The 19,926-nt window shown below is 53.1% G+C and overlaps 1 protein-coding gene across 2 annotated transcripts; it reads left to right on the top strand.

The window, feature by feature from the left end:
• Nucleotides 1–4: 4 nt before the first annotated feature.
• Nucleotides 5–19,850, top strand: HEXA (hexosaminidase subunit alpha; the record flags this gene model as incomplete). Of its 2 annotated transcripts, none has more annotated exons than XM_082321852.1 (14): nt 5–212; nt 12,173–12,271; nt 12,647–12,712; nt 12,874–12,920; nt 13,264–13,374; nt 14,197–14,298; nt 14,397–14,529; nt 15,567–15,747; nt 16,057–16,143; nt 16,502–16,574; nt 17,025–17,205; nt 17,537–17,627; nt 18,060–18,164; nt 18,672–19,850. In XM_082321852.1, the coding sequence occupies 14 exons, from the start codon at nt 188–190 to the stop codon at nt 18,733–18,735; spliced, it is 1,365 nt and encodes a 454-aa protein (XP_082177978.1). In that variant the 3' UTR covers nt 18,736–19,850. The 2 variants fall into 2 exon arrangements, with proteins under 2 accessions (XP_082177978.1, XP_082177977.1); XM_082321851.1 differs by lacking the exon at nt 5–212 and adding an exon at nt 8,342–8,585.
• Nucleotides 19,851–19,926: the final 76 nt, after the last annotated feature.

Genomic DNA, 19,926 nt, shown 5'->3' with positions numbered 1-19,926 from the left:
TCCGTCACCGCGCGCCGCGCACGCACGGCACGTCACTCCGCGGCGCGTGACGCGCAGCGCCGCGCCTGCGCGGCTGCCGCCATCTCCCTTTCGCCGCGTCGGGAGCCATCTTGAGTGCGCGCCACACCCCCTACACACAGACAGCCCCCGCCGGCCGGTGGCGCCATCTTGAGTGCGGCGCGGCGCCATGGTGAATGCGGCGCGGCGCCATGGTGAGTGCGGCGGGCGGACTGCGGGGGATTACCGGCTTCCCCCGCTACCGACCGGGCTCTGGGCGCCGCGGGGTGGTGGGGCCGTGTGGTGGAGCCCTCGTGAGGTGTCCTGTCAGCCGAGCGCGGCGGGAAGGCCCTCAGCTCCGCCATTACATAAAGAGTGGTGTGGCGCCTGTGGGGAGCGACTTGTGAGGGAAATGTGAGGGAAAATAGGTGGTTCTGCCTCAAAATCAGAATAAAATTGCACCGAGGCCCTCCAGGCCGAAGTTCATGTGAAACCACGGGATAAACACGTGCCTGCCATCCGTGGAGGGGACCCCGACTGTGCCGGGTGGCATCTCCATACTCCAGCTTTGCCATCTGGCCAGCGGAGATAATAATGCCCAGTTTTTCACAGTGGTGCCGGGCTTCATTCCCCTTCTTATCTGTTAATTTGGCATTTTGCAGGGGGGGAAGAATATGCTTGAATGGCTTCATCACCAGCCCATGGACAGACCTTTTTCCCTCCCACAGATGGCTGGGGCTGAGCCTGCCACCGGCAAGCGCTCAGGGCGGGTCAGGGATGTGGGGCCATCGCCTTTCTCAGGTCCCTGCCGGGGCCTCTCGCCTGGACACCGAGCCACCGGCGAAGGGCAGGGCAGACATCGGGGTGCGGCAGGGGTTGAGCACCCTTTGCCTCAGCTTTCTCTGCCATCGTGGCGGCACAGCCAGGGCAGCTGTGCTTTCAGCATCATCAGCCGTGCTCAGCCTGGTATGGGGGAGGCGAGCCAGGCTTATTGTTTGCAGCCATTTGGGGAGCACAAGGGACTCTGGTTGGCTTGGAAACAAGGCTGCAGCCTGGCCCAGAGGAGAGCCAGCTGATACCAAACCCTCTGCTGCTATTCACCGTGGATGCGAGAAGCTGGCACAGCCCCGGGAGGACTCCCAGGGCCATCTTCTCCACTGGCATTAATCCTCCACTTCCTCGCGCCCCAGGGAATCGTTTCTTCCCCAGGTGAAGCAGGGTCATTCTGATGTGGTGACATTATTCACCCGCTCCACCCGGATGAAGATGCCCCCGCGCCCAGAGGGTGGAGGAGACAGCCTGGCGGTATGCAGTGTAGGTGTGACGAGTTTCATCAGCTCTCTGGGGCAGGAGTCAGTGCAGTGCTTTGTGTTCAGGCAGCACCTGCCGCAGCAGGATCCTGCTTCCTGCTCCTGTTTCAATACAAATACCTTGTGAAACAGGCAGAAAATTAGAAGCCATCTCCAAAAGGGTGTTTATTTTCTGCTGGAGCATGAAAAGTGTAATGATGGCTGCAGTGACAGGGGTTTAAAGTCAGGGTGACGCAGGCAGGTGCCCTTGGGGATCCAAGCAGCTTAAGTGTCCGATGTCCTCGGTAGATGTCTCTAGAAACCTCACTGGATACCAGTCTGCATCTTCAGATACACAAGCAGCTCCAAAAATCAGCTCTGGGTGTTTCGTAGCATTACAGCCGCTTCCAGTGAGCTTGCTAGAGTTGCAACTGCCCGCTGTCCTCCCCAAACAGTTGTCACACAAAGCTGTCCCCATCATGCAGCCGGGGACAGCCCACGATCCCCGAGCTCTGCTCTGCCTGGGTCAGGAGGAGTGCAGGGGGGTGTGGGCCGGGCACGCACATTGCCTTACGCCAAGCTACCTAGTAAATAAAGCCAGTTCCCTAATTACCCAACTTATTTGGAATGGCAAAGGCCCGGGCATTAATCATCCTGCCCTACATAAATATAAATAGCCCCGGCTTTGTTCAGCTCCGGACTTACCAGCTGGACATTTGTTTGCCAGGCTGGTCCCATCTCCCATGTCAAGCCTCAGGGGCTCAGCTGGTCACCCCGCGTCCTTGCCCGAGGGGGACTGTGTGTCACCCCCTGGGGCTCTGCGCTAGCACCATCCTGCCCAGCTGGTGACATGCCCAGCTCCTCGCCAATACGCGAGCAGGCGTGGGGCAGCAGATCTGCCCACCAGACCCCAAGGAGCTGAGCCAGGCATTGACCGGGCAACGAGGTTTTGCTTTATCGGAGCTTTGCAGCTTCCCAGCGCCCACACTTGCATGCAAAACCGGGTCCAACCCTCCGCCGGAGGTGACCTTCCCCTCCGGGACCGGGTTATCAGTGTGTTCGGTAACCTGTTTTTCCCCTCCGACTGCCCGGGAGCAGCACGCCGGCCCCGGGCTGGCTGTGATGGTGGCGGGGCAGGGGCAGGGGCAGGGGCAGGGACCGGCCATCCCCCGGGTGCCCCCGGCATCCCCGCCGCGGGTATCCGAGCGCCTCCCCGCTGCCCTCTCCTGGCCCCTGCCGAGGCTGCACAGCTCCCCAGCCCGGAGCCTCGGCGCAAAGCCCTGCGAGATGAGCTATTAGACACCGAGCTAAAGCCATCGCCTCGCACAGCCCTTCAGAACCCACGGGGAAGAGCCATCCTTCAGCAGCACAGAGCACAGCCATTTAGAAACACATTTAAACCTCCTTGGGCACCCGACTCTTCCCCTTTCTTGTATAATCCCAGTAATAAACATATATAAAGCGATGGGATCTTCCCCATGCCATCCTGCAGATGTGGGAATGCAGTTCTCCTCCTATGCTCTCAGCCTTATCTTTTCCTGCAGCAAGACAGGGATCAGCACTTGGCTGCTAGTTACTCCTCAGTTAAAACACTAATACTTCTCAAAAATACTCTTAGGTATGACATTTTAGCCATGCCTTTTGCAAAAGGTCTTCCTTTCATTATGAAGTTTTGGACCCCACAGTCGTGTGGAGCCCTGCGTACCCACCGGCTCCTTGTAGATGGTTGGCAAAAGGTACCCAAGAAAAGCAGGGCTGCTGCCTTCAGCTCATCTTGTGGGGATCTGCACTGCCTCTGGGAATTTTAGGACTGTAGCTACCGAGGAAAGCTGAGAACTGCTTTTCTACCCACTCTGAAAAATGATTTAGATCTCCATAGGCACCTGGTGCTTTTTCATTTTATTCTTGCAAGAGCTTAATTACCCAAGTGATTCTAGTAACTGTTAATGCTGAAGCTGACAAGAATAAAATATTGCATTGCAATCACCTTGCTCCATGAAGTTAAGCACCCGTTTATGGGATTTACGGGAGTGGGGCCTCTGTGCAGGAGGAGTTTGTCACCGCGCATCCACGCGCTCTGATTGATTCCAGCTCAGGCCCACAGCTGTGACTGAGAGCAGCCAGGGACAGGAGCCACAAATACTCCGCCTCTGCAATAACTCACAGCATCTCCCTGTGACAAGCCCCGCTTCACTATACCAAAATGCTGCGAAAAGTGCTGGTGCCCCATGCCACAACCGCTCCTTGGCTCCTCCCACAGATTCGGGGTGAACCTCCCATCTCACCCAGCCTCCCTCCTGCTACACCGTTCCTTGAGCCAGGCAGGGTCTCCAGAAAAAGCCCTTCTCCTCTGTCACCTGAGGCACACAGAGCTCCTGCACTGGGAGAAAGGAAACCCAGGCGATTTCTTGATGCCTCAGGTTTGATTTTGGCAGCCTGCACACCCATGAACAACCTCGACCGTGAGCGTGGGCTGAGATGCCCCTCGGATCACCGCCATTTCTTCAGCCACCCCAAAGCTGTGCGAGCTGGAGATAATCCAGAGGAAAAAAGGCTTTGCAAATAATACCAATAGTGCAAATACCACCAGGCTGAGCTCAAGTCAGGGACCCAAATCCTTCAGACTGATTAACACATCTCACCTCAAGCTTTTTGCCTTAAACTCTGCTTTTAAGTTCATAATTGTTGAAATATTCCTCCTCACTGAGACCCGCTCCTGCCTGCTTGCTCTGAATCTCCCAGGCCTCGCTCCCCTTAGATACACTCTCCCATCTGAAGAGGTCCCTTCTGCTCAACTTCACCTGTGCTGAGAAATTCATTTACCACATGCATCTGCTAAACTGTTTGATGGCAGCATCTAGCATGACACGCAGTGGTCAAGGTGGAAATGTAGAGATATGAGAACGAGTCATCTTGTGCTTTGAAAAGTGCCGGGATACATGCTTGTAGATCTGACAGCAGCCTGCGGTACACCAGCCTGCTTCAGCCCCTGAAAGCATGGATGTTCCTCATGGGCTGAGCTGTTAAAGAAGGATCTGGCTGGTGAAAATACCCTGGATATGGATTTAGGGTTATCTCTTGTTTAGGATCTTCTTTGTGCACATGCTAAAGCTCCACCAGTTGTTTCTCCTGGCTTTTGCTGGGTGTTTAAATGCAAGCACTCCTCTGCTCAATGAAATGGGTGCTGGTACCTCAGCCTCTCCAGCTCACAGTCTGCAGCATTGGGGCTCAGAGGGACACTGCTTCCCCCCCATCACTCCCTTGGACTACCACCACGAGGTCACTTCAACAACTGCATGGCTGCAACCCTCATGGTTGCAATCAGAATACCATAATTGTTTTACCAAGGATGAAAGGAAAGGTAAACAAGCAAATGGAGAGAGTAAGTTTGCCCAGAAAGCTTCTGAGATGTCAAAATTCAAGTCAGAGGTCTACAGGCAGTTGCAGGCATTTCCAGAAGATGAACTGTGTTTTCCAAAGCCCTCTTCCAGCCACACCACTGGCAGGTCCTTAGACAGCATTTGTCTCAAGGAGCAAAACAAAGAAGAAACTCATGGGAGTACTCTATGAAGGTTTCTATGAGTGGCTTCCTCTGTTCCCCTTTCACCTGCTCATAAGCTTCTCACCAGTGGAGGAATCTGTATGCAAAACACTCTCCTGTTTAAATGCAGATGCAGCCCACGTTACAGGGAATTAGGCAGCATAATAAATGGGTTTATACCTTAAAAAAAATGCTGTGGAACAGGGAACTAAACTGACAGCCCAAAGGCCACCCTCATGCCCCGAAGGTGAACAAACCAGAAAGACTCAAATGTGGCACCGGCCTGATTTTATAACAATTCATGTCAGAATAATTAATTTGGATTTCTACCAACTTCATTATTGGTAGTAAGCAGGTAATCCAGCAGAGCCCTGCTGCAGCACAGTTTTCGGCAGAGTCCCCCACCATCCTGGCTTCCAGCTCTTGCAGTCAAAGAGACGACAAGAGGGGTTTGCAGGTACTTCAGCAATGGGCATCACCCAGCTGGGCCAGTGTGTTGTTTTCAGCGCCCACCTTAACCCTATGCACTGACATTAAAGTGCCTCTGAGCCGGTACATCCCTGCTGTGGGACTGGTGATCCAGGTTAGAGTGAGCAGAGGTGCAATGGGGAGGACAAGTAAGCTCAGAACCTTGTGTCTCCTCATTTACTCCCTGATTGTTCCTTGCTGAACTAGCTTCGAAGAGGCCAACCTTCCCGTGTGGATATATCACCCTGGAGATAGGCTCCAAGATCATGAGCTGGTCTATTGAAGAGCTACTGAAGAGCATCATCAACTCCTGGCTACTGCTGCTGCATGCCCAATGCAGGACAGCATGTAAACCAGTTTCTTTCAGCCAAGCTCCAATGTTAAGCACATGCTTAAGCAGTTTTCTTATGTAAAGATACATTCCTGAATCAGACTGTTAGTCTAGATTAATGCTGGCCAGCTACAGATGAACTTGTCTGAGTCATCCCCCAGAGACATCAGGTCTCCTAAAATAGCAACAATAACAGAATCCATAGAAAGGCTTGAATATTTCGACTGAAAGCTATAATCACAACGCTTTACATAAGTGTGGTGAACACGCCACCCTCCCCAGACTGAAATAAGGATTTGCTTCAGGCCAGGGCACTTTCGCATTTCAGTCTCACATGCTGGGAAGCACAGCCCTGCTGATGCTGCTGACATTGCCTGATGCAACACAGCAACAAACTGCCTGGGTTTTTTTTTTCTTCCCTTGCAATTTTAATACAGTGAAGCTACTTGAGGAAAAGTCCAGCGATACTGGAATCAATCAATGTTGTCAGAAAAGTGGTGGCAACAGCTGGTGCTTCAGAGTTTTGCATGGGGAAAGGCAACAAACCCCACTCAAGACCATGGAGGCTGCCTGTAGACCAGCAGCAGCCTTGAGACAAGCAGAGGAAAACTTGAACATGAAGAATGACAGGGGCCATTTTCCCAGAGGTCCAAGACAGGTTGGAATATAGGCATTCTCCTCCACATCCTTTCTTGCTGCATGATACAGACAGAGACAGAGAAGGGCCAATATCCTGGAGCAATAGCACTGGAGACGGGAGAATCATGAGGAAGCAGCCTGGCACGTGCCATTGTGCTGGATTGGGGTCCTGCCACCTCTCCGTAGGGACAACAAGGGACAGATGAGGATTGTTAGGAGCTTCAGGGCACCAACAGGCTATAATTGCCCCAATGAGCCTCACCTGGGACCTCCACCAATGACCCATTGCTCCAGGATCTCCATTTAAGCTGAGGCCTGGGCAGCTACTTCTTTCCTGAGCTGTCCTGTAGATGCATCTGCTCTTAGGCTTTCCCAGATTGATCTTGGACTTATCTTGGTGCCTTGCTTTTGCCTGGTGACACCTGGACTGTTGATGGGCCCTATTGCTGCTACTGCTATGCTCTGCTTGCTGGGCTGTGCCCACTTGGTAAGGTCGTTGCCTGGACCGTGTTGTGCCCATCCTAGGTCCTGGCCCACCTTCCCTTAGGTGGATGGGTGGTCTTTGCTGCTCTATAGCGTTGTGGAAGAAGGATGCGGCACTGTGTAGGTGTTAAGCTCATGGCAATGCTAGCTGGCTCTCTCTGACCCTATTCCTGATGGAGGCCAGCTCCCTCATCTATGTGATCCTTAGCTCCCTCCCTGCCTTCTCCCACCTGAGATCCTCTATCCATTTTCACTAATCTCATGAAATTCCCACAATCCCATTTAGATCCAAACCTAACTGTGATCCCTTCCTGCTGCCCAGCATCCCCAAAACCTTCACTGGTACCTCACAGGCTCTCTCACCCCTGGTGAGCACCTTTTTCCTTCCCTCTGAAACCTTCCTTCTCAGCTACACTGAAACTCCCCCATGACTTCCCAGCTCTTCTCCTTTCACCATCAGTCCCTAGCTTTGTGTTGGTGCTTCTGTAACCTTTGACAGCAAGTTCCTTGAGGGTTTTTCTGCAAAATGCTTTTTTCCTGTTGCTCTGGCTCTGTCTGTTCTGCTCACCTGAGGGACAATCCCTTAAATTCCCTACCAGACCTTTCCATGGTTGTGTCCTGCTCACACAAAGTGTTTTTTCATCTTGAGCTAGTATGATGGGGTCACCCACCTTGTTGTGCTTTCTCCCATGGTGTTTATTTAATTGCCTGCTTGCTCCCCATGCCTGTGGCTTGTCACCTAACACTCCTGATAGCTTGGAGTTTTCTGGTGGCTTCACTGCTTGCTTGGGAGGGCTGGGACAATTTTTAATAATTTGATGGAGTTGGGCTGGCAATTAGATGGGATTGAGTGTCCTTATTTGTCTTGGGGGTTGCTGAGGAATGCAGAGCTGGGAGGGAGGAGGCAAAATAAAGAGTTCATCTGAGGTTGAGGGTTTCCTTGCAAAAGTCAAACCCTGCATGGAAAGCATCCCTGCAACACTTCACCTTGAGGCTCCACCATGGGATAATGCCTTTTTTTTTTCTTTTTTTTTTTTTTTTAGCAACCCAACCACTATTTCACCTGCCACCTATATAATATCGCTGGAAACCTATGGAAGGGCTGATTTGCATCCAGCATTACTCATAAAAATGCATGGTACCAACAAAAGATGCCAAAACCCAAGATGGATCTAAACCATGTGCATGTTCAGTCATGCAGCTGGAAAGTGGTGCAGGTGAAATGTGTTCAAAACCATTAATTTTCTCCTCAAACCCCAAATCAGGCTGCTGAGACTCCCCAAGGGGGCGGGGAGTATGGCAGAGGGGCTCTAAATTTTGAGGGCTGGGGAAGAAACGACCATCGACAGGGAGCTTGAGGGTTTTTATTTAAAAGCAAAGAGGCGCTTGCTTGGATCAAGGCACCCCCGGCGGCTTTGGTGCGACGGCGTTTGTGGCCGCCACCGCCTGACGGGGCTGTGAGGGCGTTTGTGGCCCGGGAGAGGCGGGCCCGGCTCTGGCTCGGCCCGGCCCCGCGGGGCCGAGCTGCCATTTCGCGGCCGTCCCTCCCGCGGCGGCCGGCGCCGCCCTGTCCCTCAGGCTGCGGGGCGCGACATGGCGGCGCGGCGGGCGCTGCTGCTGCCGCTGCTGGCGGCGGCGGTGCTGGAGCCGGCGGCTGCCGTATGGCCGCAGCCCCAGGCCGAGCGCTCCCCGCCGGGTGGCGGCCGCTGCCTGCTGCCTCCCCGCCGCTTCCGCTTCGCCTACGCCGCCGGTTCCGCCGTGGGGCCGGGCTGCGCCGTGCTGGAGGCGGCCTTCCAGCGGTACTGGGCGCTGCTCTTCGCCGCCGCCCGCCCGACCGGTGAGGCGGGACGGGGGCTGCCGGCGGGGCGGGGGGCTCCGTGGCCTCCACACGCGGGGACGAGGGGCCGCTGGAAGGGGTTGACCCTTTCACGTGTGGCTTTGTTCTTAAAAAAAAAACCCACGAAACCAAACCCTTGTTTATTTTGGGGGTCAAACCAGGGGTTTTGTGTGGCGATCTGCTTTTTAACCCCCTTATTTCCTCAGTTCAGCAGGGGCTGGTGGCAAGGGGAGATGGTGGCTGTGTGCTGGTGGCGCGGTGGCTTTAGTTGAGTCTCGGAGCAAAGGGCAGCATTGCGTCCGTATGTGGAGGGCGATGCCCGTGGCACACATATTTTAAAATAAAATCTAATCCTGTTTGGCACAGCGAGCACCAGTTGTCTTGCATTTCTTTCAAGGAGTTAGGCTCTTGCTGTCAAGAGTTTGCTCTCTCTCATTGTTTGTCTCCTCCAGATCGTGTTGCAGCTCCTCACCGCTTCGTTTTGCTTCCTTTTCTTGCGACTGCAGGGAGTGCTGTTGCCGGTGTTGGCAGCGTTCCAGCTTCAGTGCTTCTCGCAAGTCTTGTCTCTTCCTGTGTCTAGCCGCTCTTGGTGTCCAGTGCGAACCTTTACCTTGAGGAAGGACTCTAGCCCTTTCATGTGTGTTTCTAGCAAGTACATATTGTGCCATGGGTCTCTTTCTGCCCTTTTTTTCATAAGGTGAGCTGCTAAGCATCCCAAGGCAGCATGGCTTTTCTGGCAAAGAGAGGTAGTAGCTCTTGGATTCACCCTGAAATTGTAGGGTAAGATGAGGAAAGGCAAAAGCTTTAAGAGCCTAGGCTTGATTTGGGATAGGTCATAACGGTTTCTCGCACCCTAATTTCTTTGTGATGTTACCTGTTGCACGTCTGGGATGAAATGCAGGAAATTCCCTGGCTGTGTTCACAGAGGCAAACACAGGCTGGGGAGCCAGCACGCACGGATGCTTGGTGTCTGCGTGGGTCTGCGGCAGCCTGAAGCGCTATATCTGGGAAATATGCAATGCTTCATTCATCAAGAAGAGCTAGTAACTCTGCTTCTGAGTGTTTAAATGTCAGTGTGAACTCTGTTGCCGCTGATCAAAGTGGAGAAGGGTAACGGTGTTGGAAGCTGCTCTGCTTCATCTTGAGCACATCGTGCTTTGAAAAAGGCAAGTTTGAAACACCGAGAAGAACCGTTTGGCTTATTTTATTCTTGTAAGTAGCAATAGAAATAAATCTTGATTCGGGAGCTGAGAAGACTCCTCTTTTTTGCTGCTAGGAACTAAGCTTAAACAGCTGATATAATTATTCATGCTTTTCTTTTCCTCTCAGAGGGGAAATGTGACTGTCAGATCACTTGGAGCAACTTCTTGTGATCACGAGATTGAGCTCTGTGCGTGTACTCATCGCTTTCCATACACCCTGCTTTATGACGCTGAAACTACATGCTTAATTTTAGGGCTTTTTTCTCTCTTTGCCTTCCTGGTTTTTTGTTTGTTTGGTTTGTTTTTTTTATTTTTTCCCACATGGGTGGTTAGTAATAACAGGCAATGGAAACCCTGTATGGAAGAAAATAGTTTCTATTAATAGAGAAAATAAGACAGAAACCGTTTTCTGTCTGTTTCAGAAAGCTGCTATGTCAATTTAACAAGCAAGCAAGATTATGTCCAAGCATGAAAACAGAGACCAATTTAAGTTAGGAGGGGCATATGGGGGTCTTTGGTGAAGCCCTGCCTCAGAACAGAGCCAAGCCTGGAGTCACAGACAGCTTTGCAGTTGGGTCAAGCTTCTGTGTGCAGCTGAAGTTGTGGTGTACCCACATAGAGAACTGAGCCCTTACTGCAGTTTTTGACCACCCTCAAGGTGAAGAATATTCATTTTTTTCCTTATGTCTAATTGGGATTTTCCTTGCTGCTCTTCCCTTGTTTCTTATCATTAAGCTGGGCAGCTCCGAAACGGGTCTGGGAGGGTCCCAGGACACTGCACAGAGCTCAAGCCAGGACCTCACATACCTGATGTCTTATTGCTGCCATCCTGCCGTGATCATTGCGTTAGCGTCCTTGTCTTCCAGCCCATGACTGTAATTAACTCACCTTGCACCTTCACAGGGCTCTTTTGAACCACGAACTTAAGCCTTTGTGGCTGATGAGTCACTGATCCCTGCTGCACCCATCTGCCTTGCCTTGTAGGTGTGATAGTGGTGGTGCCTGCCTGCTCCTTGGCCAAGGAGGCCACATTTAGGTTTGGTGACATCTCCCTGGGCAAGTTTAAATGTGGTGTGTGGTGGTAGGACCAATTCTGTTGAGGCTTCTCAACAGAATGAGTATTTCCCCTGTCTTGAGAGTGGCCATCCCTGGGGAGCTGCCGTCTTGCCGAGCAGAGGGAGCAGGGCTTGCTGTGCTGGCGTGCCAGCTCGCACATCTGCGAGGTTGCCTTGGCTACCGGCTTGTCTGTAACCAAGAGGAAGGCTCAAAACTGAAGACTATCATCGAGCTGTTTCCCTTCTCTCCGCAGAGGTTTCACCATTCTTTCATAGAGAAATTTGGGGGTTCTGCCTCCTGCGAGCTTTGGAGCACGGGCTGTCTATGTTTCTCCTGAACGCTGGCAGTGCCATGGTCTCTCTGAAGGCTACTTGGTGCCCAGCTTATGACCAGCCTTACTCAAAGCCAAGCTTTTAATTTTTCAGTGACCATATTGAGCTGTTCCTGGGAACACTGGGGGGGTGTAGGCATGGACCTTGGCTAAGGTCCCACCCAGCTAACCCGCGTTCCTCCTGGCCAGAGACTGCTGTGAGTAGACCCATGCATCTCAGTGAAGGCTTTGAACCCCTTTGGAGTTGGGGGAGCAATTCCAGTGAGAACTCTGGGCTGTGCATCCTTGGAAGTGCTCCTTCAGATAGAGAAGTGTGGCCAGAGCTCCTGCTTGGGGTCTGAATGTGGCTGGGTTCATTTTTCCAGCTGCTGCGCCTGGGACCTGTTCTGCAGAAGGTGAAGTAGGTTGGGAGCCTTTCTGTGCTGGGCAGCCTCTAACTCAGCCCAACTCTGCAGTGTGCTTGGATTCATTCCCCACTCTTTTTTACAGGGTTTCTTTGCCTTTTCTGAGAAGTGTGGCTAGGGTAGCAGAGCTCTTGGGTTGGTGCTTTTTTTCCAGTGCTGGGAGAGTTTGGAAACATGAAGCTCTTCATCCCCTGGAGAAGATTTGAGTAGTTGTGGCTGTTGCTTAGAGCATGGGCTGGTGTCCAGGAAGCCTTGGGGGCTGCTGCTAGAGCATGCTCTGATATCTTTCCTCTTTTGTGTGCTCCTTTAAGCTTCCACTGTGAAGCCTTCCCTGGGGGCTTCCTCACCAGCAGACCTTCTCCACGCTGAAGTTTGGGATCAGCTCATATGCTTCTGGTTGCCTGTGTTGAAAGAAGCCCCTGCTGAACACCCCTGTGCCTGCTGTGGGGTGAAGGAGGGAGTGCCCGTTTCTGCCACGTGTGTTAAAATTCCACGTACTCATGTGCCTCTGTTGCAGGCTGGGCTGTGGGGACAGCAATGGGCTAGGAAAAGAGCCAGAATGGGGTTGATGTCCGTGGTCTGTGTCCTTTGCAGAGAACGAGCAACCCTGGGGGGCGCCCTGCACTCAGCTCCTCATCTTTGTTGCCACACCGGGCTGCAATGGGTTTCCCAGCCTGGACTCCAAGGAAAGCTGTGAGTATTGGGGTTGAGAGTGGGAGGGAGCAACTGTAGTGGGAGCACAGCTGTTTCTGTGCCTGTCAGTTGGAAATAGCACTGTGCAGCACTTACCCCCAATTTTAGGGAGGTAGCATCCTCACTGTATTATTGAGAAACAGGGGCAGGGAGGGAGTGACTTACCTGAGGATGCTGATAAAGTAGTGGGAGAGGTTTAAAACAAAAAAACAAACCCAGAAGTCGGTTCTCTGGGACCTCAGGGTGCAGTCCTGTATCAAAACCTCTGCCTGGTGCTGCTGCAACCCCCTAGCTGGGGCTGTCACGGCCTGTAGCGGCGTGTGATGGAGTGTGGGACCTAATGCCAGCACCAGCCCCTCTGATGCTGTGTTTCAGATAAGCTGTCTGTCTCGGAAGGCTCCTTGCTGCTCTCTGCGGATGCTGTCTGGGGAGCTCTCAGAGGTGAGGTGTGCTTTCTGTCGGGCATTCCCACTCGCCCTGCCCCAGGCCTATGGGGATGTCTCTCTGTGCCTCTCTCTTTCCATAGACTTATTTGTTAATTGTGTTCTGTTCCTTTGGGGGAATCTGTGCTGAGAAAGTGACTGTGTGTGGTTTTCCTGCAGGCCTAGAAACATTCAGCCAGCTTGTTGGGAGAGACGAGAACGGCACAGTGAGTCCTGGCTTCATCTCCTGGGGGCAGTCAACTCTCCATAATGCTCCTGCCTCCATGGGGACAGGCTGAAGATTGCTGGGATACTCGGGATGAGGGGGGGACCAGCAGTGCAGCACAGCCTCACCAAGGGCCAAGTAGAGATTCATGAATCCAGCCAGATCCCTGCCTTCTGAGTGGGTGAAGTGTTGCAGCTCCTTCTGGCTAGCTTGCACTCTGGGCAGGGAGGTTACCCCTCCTCGTCCCTCCAGCCCCGGGGACAAAGGTGATCCTGATTGTCTCCTGCTAATGGCTGTGTTGCCTGGAGCCCTGCTCACTTCTTCCTTGTGTTCTCTGCGTGCAGTACTACATCAACAAGACAGAAATTGTAGACTTTCCCCGCTTCCCTCACCGGGGACTGTTGCTGGACACCTCTCGTCACTACCTGCCTCTGAGAGCCATCCTGGAAACTCTGGTAGGGTGCCTGTGCTGGGAGATGAGGTGGTTTAGTTGAGTGTCCCTACCACTGTGACAGCTGAGGGCTCCTTGAGTGGCCTGGAGGGCTTTTTTCACTTTTTTGTGTTGCTCCTTTCCAAAGATCCTAGGAGCTGTCTGCACGTAGGCTGCTGCATCTACATCACATCGAGGAAGAGCTTGTCAGACCTAGGCTTTTTGAATAAAACCAGCTTGCTTGTCCCTAGGTGAAGCAGCAGGCTGGGGTGGGATGGCAGCATGACCTCAATTCTTAATATATAGATGTGCATCATGGCAAAATGCTTCCATGCTGTAGGTCCTTCCTGGTGCTCATGGCTGTGTTTGCTCCCTGTGTAACTCACAGCTGCCTCATTTGGGTGATTTCTCGGCTTTCTTTGTAAATAGGATGGGGAAGAAAACCCTGAGGTATCTTGGATTCCTGCAATCCAGATTACTTTCCGAAGCTGGGTTGTTTCTGAGGCAAGGGAAAACACTGACTTCTTCCCAGCCACATTAGACAAAGGTTGGTGGTGGTTCTGTGGTCATCCCAAGCAGAATTAAACTTCCAGGTCTCCACCATTGGCTCAGTTATAGGGAGAACAGGGATTTTATTGTGAGTAGAAGCACTACTGACCCTCTGCAACAATTTATGGTGCTGATGTGTTTGAAGAGAGGTGTCAGAATCCCTCTTGGATCCTGGGGAGCATTCGGGACTCTGCCGTGTCCTTTTGGAGCATGGGGACCTTGTCCCCTTTCTGTGGCAAGCTGGCTGACCTTTCAGAAGGGACAGGGCATGTTCACCTTTGTTCCTGTTCCTTCCCAGGATGTCATGGCTTACAACAAGTTCAATGTGTTTCACTGGCACATTGTGGACGACCCGTCTTTCCCCTATGAGAGCTGGACCTTCCCAGAGCTCAGCAAGCAGGTAACGCACCCCGATCACCATGTAGCACCCAGCCCAGGGTGAGCAGATCCCTCCCTCGGCACCTGAGCAAGGCACTGAGATTTCCCATGTTCCCCCAGGGAGCCTTCAATGCCATGACCCATGTGTACACAGCCAGCGACGTGCAGATGGTGATCGAGTATGCCCGGCTACGTGGCATCAGAGTCATCGCAGAGTTTGACACTCCTGGGCACACCCTCTCCTGGGGTCCAGGTGAGGAGCAGACCCTGCCTGCTGCTGCTGTGAGTGGAGTTGTAGTTGTACCGGGGTGGAGGAAGGGAATCTGCAGCTTGGATCCCAAAAGACACGTGCGCGCAGCCATGTCCCACAGGCTGGCTTTGAGGAGGAGTAAACCGTCATCTGGGGGAAGTAGGTCCAATTTCTGGAACAAAATCCGAAGGGAATATGTTTCCATCTCTTCTTGGGACCAAGCTGGGAAATTTTTTGGGGAACATCTGCTCTGCCAAAACCAACATCATGGCATTGCAAGGACCTTGTGTTTAACTGGGGGTGCAGCTAACCAAGCTTCCTCACTCTGCTCAGCTGTGCCCCAGTCCTGGCACGCTGCTCCCTGCTCCGAGGACTGGAAGTGCCTTCTCTTCCATGTCTGGAAGTGCGAGAAGCTCCAGGAAAACGTTGCCTTGTCTTGCTCTCTCCTTCTCCTGCCTTCAGTGTCCTGCACTGGAGTACAACCTGTGCATGTGGTTTCAGCCAAAACTGTGGCTGCCCCCCTTCCCTGTCTGCAGCGGGTGCGTGGAGCTGGGAGAGGGTGCTGGGGACTGCAGCGGCATTATCTTTTCCCAGCAGCTCTGTGTGTGGTTTCCCATAGGAATCTCCTGAAAAAAGCAGTGGGGCCCACAACAAGAGATACCAAGGGGAAGCCTGGGAAGGGTGGAAACTGTAGCATCCTTCAAGGATGTGGTGTGTCTGTGTCCCATCCTCAGAGTAGCTGTTGCAGGGGGCAAAAAGGGGTGTTCTGCCTAGAAGGCTCAAGCCCTGCTGGTCTCACCTGGGAGCGTGTGTTTGGGGCAGCAGTGGGGGGGGGGGGGGGGGGGGGGCGTGCAGAAGATGAGTGCAGAACATGGATTCCCCCCCCACCAGGTCAGGCTTCCTGAGCCAGAGAGCATTTTTCTGCTGCTGTGCGGCCTTGTGTGCCATGCCTGGGTCTTCTGTCCCCTGGCAGGCTCTGGGCCGTGCTGAGGAGGGTGATATGGCCCCTTCCTCACTGTCCTGTGTTTGTTATGATCCAGGTGCTCCAGGCCTCCTGACTCCCTGCTATTTGGGCAAGGATCCTTCTGGGACCTATGGGCCCATCAACCCCATCCTTAACAGCACCTACCAGTTTGTGACCAGTTTGTTTCAAGAGGTCAGCACTGTGTTCCCAGACTTCTTTCTTCACCTCGGTGGTGATGAGGTGGACTTCACGTGCTGGTGAGTCTTGAGATCAGTCTGGATGGGAACTGGGGAGAAGTATCTGGGACTGGAGTCCCAACCCATTGCTTTTTGGTCATGATCATCTGCAGATCTTTGGTGTCCTGCTCCCTGAGGCTCTGTGTTTGGTGTCTGGGGTTTCTGTGCTCATGGTGATGGTGGTTGTGGGAAGCCGCTGGTGCCAGTGCAGCCACAGCTCTTGGAATGCCTGGGCTAGCCTTGGACAGAGTGGGAAGGACTTGGCCATGTCTTGGCCTTACTACAGAGCTTGGGTTGCAGTGCTTTTATTCTCTTCTCTTTGGTATACAGGAAATCCAATCCAAAAATTCGTGCCTTCATGAAGGAGATGGGCTTTGGTGAAGATTACAAAAAATTAGAGTCCTTCTACATCCAGAGGTAAGGATGTCTGCATCCTGGGCCTGCAGCTGCAGTATGTGACCAGCACAAATGTCTTCTGCTGTCTCGGGGACACCAGATCTCCTTTTTGGGAGCATGCCCACTGGGGCATGTCTCACTGACCCCAAAGGGAGTAGCCTAGCCACGTTTTATTGGGAGATTGACCACAAAAAAGCCTGGAGCTGAGGAGAAAGAAGCCCCATAAGGGGCCGTGCTTCTCCCTTCTCCTTCAGAAGTACCTTCCCATCCTGCTGTGGGTGTTGGGAATATCGGTGCTGCTGCTTTGGCTGTATGCAACCAGCAAAGAGAGGGATGTGTAGTTGGGATGACCCAAAACTCAGTTCTCTTTCCACTCCAGGCTTCTGGACATCATCTCTTCCCTCGGCAAAGGTTATATTGTGTGGCAGGAGGTGTTTGACAACGAAGTGAAGGTGAGAGCTGCCTGCTTTCCCTAACGCAGGTGCCTGTGCTGGGGTGAACAGTGCCAGCACCCCAGCCAGACACACTGGTGTACTCTGGGGGTGCCGTGCTGGGGCTGGCGGGGGTTACTCTGTTACAGCATGGGGGTTGATCTTGAGATGGTGCTGCCCTCTTGGTGGCTTTGTCACACTGCTGTCAATGGGCTCTTTCCTCCATGTTCTTGTATATACACCTGCAAGTGGCAGGTTTTAGCCCTGCCTAGGATGCTCTGCAAATGTTCTCCCTCTGTTGCTTCTGCAAACCAGATGGGAAGTGGCTCAAAAGTCAAGCCAATGTCTGCCTCAGTTTCCCTTTGGGGGTGTTCAAAGCTGTGGATGGGTCAGGGCACTCCACTTGTGAGGGGAGGTGGTGCTCTTGTTGCTGTGGTCACCTCATGCACGGGGTTCACATGTGTTCTTCAGGTGAGGCCAGACACCATCATCCATGTGTGGAAGGAGAACTCCACGCCGTACATGGAGGAGATGGCAAATGTCACCAAGGCTGGCTACCGGGCTCTGCTCTCTGCCCCCTGGTACCTCAACCACATCTCCTATGGGCAGGACTGGATGGCAGCCTACCAGGTGGAGCCCTTGGGGTTTGAAGGTGTGTTCCTTGTGTCCCCTTCCCTTATGACAGCTGACTCAGAGGTAGTGCCAGGGCTGGGTCCCTTGCTAAATTGTTCTCACTGCTGGTGTGAAGGTGCTTGAGTGACCGTGTCCTTGGTTTGTGTGCTATGTCCTGTTCCCTTGATGCTGACAGAAAACAACTCTGCTCTCTCCCAGCCCAGGGTTTGAAGCGGGGGCTTCCAGAAGGGCAAATTATTGCCTCCGTAGCCGAGTCGCTCACTGGTGTTACAGGCACCTCTGTGGGCAGGGCGATAAGTCACCCTGTTATCTTACAAACCCTGTCACCTGAATGCTGTGTCCTCTGGCAGGCAGCCCTGAGCAGAAGGATCGGGTGATCGGCGGAGAGGCGTGCATGTGGGGTGAATATGTGGATGTCACTAACCTGGCCCCCAGGCTCTGGTAAGAGAAGCTGTGGGGAGGTTAGCTCGAATCACGTGGGGCAGGGCTCAGGCTCGTTTCCTTTGCCACTGAGTAACGTGTGCCAAATGCTGTGGGTTTGGTCTGCGTGTGGTGCTTGTCCCTGTCCCCTGGCAGGGCCTCTGTGCTGGTAACAGCTTCACTGAGGCTCAAATGAGGGTTTGTAGGACTGTAAAATGCTCCTGTATAACCTGCTGCTGCAAGCAATATGTGTTTAATGCTGATCTCTGTCCTGTCACCCCGGTACATCCTGATCTGCATGTGTCTAGGAGTGGATCTTTTGATATACAGAAGCCATGTGCCTTTGTGTGCTGAAGGACTTTGGTTGGGAAAGTGTTTGGGAGTTCAGGGCTTTGTGTGAGAAGCTTTCAAACGGCCCCTGACCTGACTGCCTCTGTTCTTCGTTCCTCCAAGGCCAAGAGCTGGGGCCGTAGCTGAGAGACTGTGGAGTAACGCAACCGTCAGGGACCTGCAAGATGCCTATGTGCGGCTGGCTGACTTCCGCTGCAAGCTTCTTGGGTAACCATTTCTCCTCGCAGCTGGATGCTGTCTCGCGGGGACAGCGCAAATGCCACCGTCTCTGGGGTTCAGTCCTGGGGAGGACAGCAAGGGTGAAGTGGGCTTTCCCTGGTGCAAAATAACCCTTGTTCTTACGGGAAGTTCTGAGCCTTTCTCCCACCTGTGTGTGGGCAGAGCTTGCTTTGTGCAGTGCTGGAAGAGAGCCCCTGCTGCTGGCGTGGGCTGGTGGCTCTGATGAGGAGAGGGCTTCATGCTGAGGAAAGGGGACCCGTCAGCTACTGCCACCTCCCCTGCAGCACCAGCTTCCCCAGGAAACCTGCCCTTGCCCTGTGCTCCCACGTGTGAGCAAAAATCCGAGCCTATAAGTGCAGGATGAAAACCGCTTCCTCCTTGTCACACCTGAAACGGGGCGCCGATGGCCAACCTGTGCTCCTCTAACCACTCAAACCTGACGGTGGGCTCTGCCTGTGCCCTCTGCGTGATGCCATCTCTCTGTTCCCTTTCCAGGCGTGGTGTCCAGGCGCAGCCTCTCTACGTAGGATACTGTGAGAATGAATTCAGTGGGTTTTGAAGGGAGAATCCTGCTGACCTCGGTTGCTGTGCACATGGGAGGAATGATCCCTCTCTCAAAAGCTGCTGGCTCGGCAGAGAGACCCCTTCCCGCCCCCAGCTTCTGCTCTTGCTTTGTTGCAGTGAAATTTTTTTTTTTTTACTTAGTGTGCACTCTTTGCCTCTTCTTCTATTTTTGTTTCTTTAAATCTATAAATAAATGACCCTAAAGAGGAAAAAGGTGCCTTTTCGTGCTCAGCTGGGGCTTGGGAGACGGTGCAAGGGTTTTTGTTAGCAGGAGAATGGGTAGGGCTTGCTCCAGAGATGCCGGTGGAGGAGCGTCTGGCTTTGCCTCATGCTGGTGGCTCCAGAGCTTGCTGGGTGCCTGCTCAGCTGGATGAACCATGTTTATTCCCTGCTGCTATCAGACTCCGTCCCTGCAGGGAGAAGGTGATGAGAAGGTGTGGGCTCCCCCAGTTTTTTTTCACATTGACCTCCCACCGCCTGCACCTGGATGAGGCAGTGCTTGTGCCAGGATGTTGCTGTGTGGTGACCTTGGTTTTGCTTCTGTGGCCCTCCACGCACCAGCGGTCAACGTTGTGGTGTTCTTGTCCTTGTCTCTCTCTGTCTCTTCTCTCTCTGCCTGTGTCCAGGCAGGAGGCTTGCCTGCAAGCCACCATCTCTGCTGCCCCAAACCCTGTCTGCTGCCACCTCCTCCTCTGGCTTCTCCTGAGAAGATACCTGGAAGCCTCTCCGAGGAGACCTCAAACCCACTGAGCTGAGCAGCGTGTGGATGTTACAGAGTCGCTGCTCAGCTCTTCCATCAGCTGTCACCTCTGCTCAGGATTTGGGCAAGTCATCTGTCCTCCTCCTGCTCTGTTGTCCTCGGTGTGGGGAGCTCAGTTCCAGGTCTGCATCTGAGAGGTTTGGTTTGGATAGTATTTTCCTTGGAGAAGAGGCTGATGGTGCTGCTGTCCTGCAGAGCTGGGACAGTCAGGGTCCTTGTCATTGATGGTTGGGGTTGCCGTGCTGGAAACCATGTTCATCTTGAAGTGGGGAATCTCTTGGGGAGAAATCCTGGCCGATGGCACTGGTGTCTTGTGTCTTGGTCTTAATTGAGTGAGATCTGCTGTTATGGCTGGAAACCTTTTACTATTGAACTTTAAATTAAAAATACTGAATTACCTTTGAATTAAAAATATTCAGAAATTGT

This window comes from Platalea leucorodia (assembly GCF_965183815.1).
Source record: "Platalea leucorodia genome assembly, chromosome: 9".
In the NCBI taxonomy this organism is placed as follows: domain Eukaryota; kingdom Metazoa; phylum Chordata; class Aves; order Pelecaniformes; family Threskiornithidae; genus Platalea; species Platalea leucorodia.
Note: the sequence above shows the minus strand (reverse complement) of the source record. Positions and strands in the feature narration are given on the sequence as shown.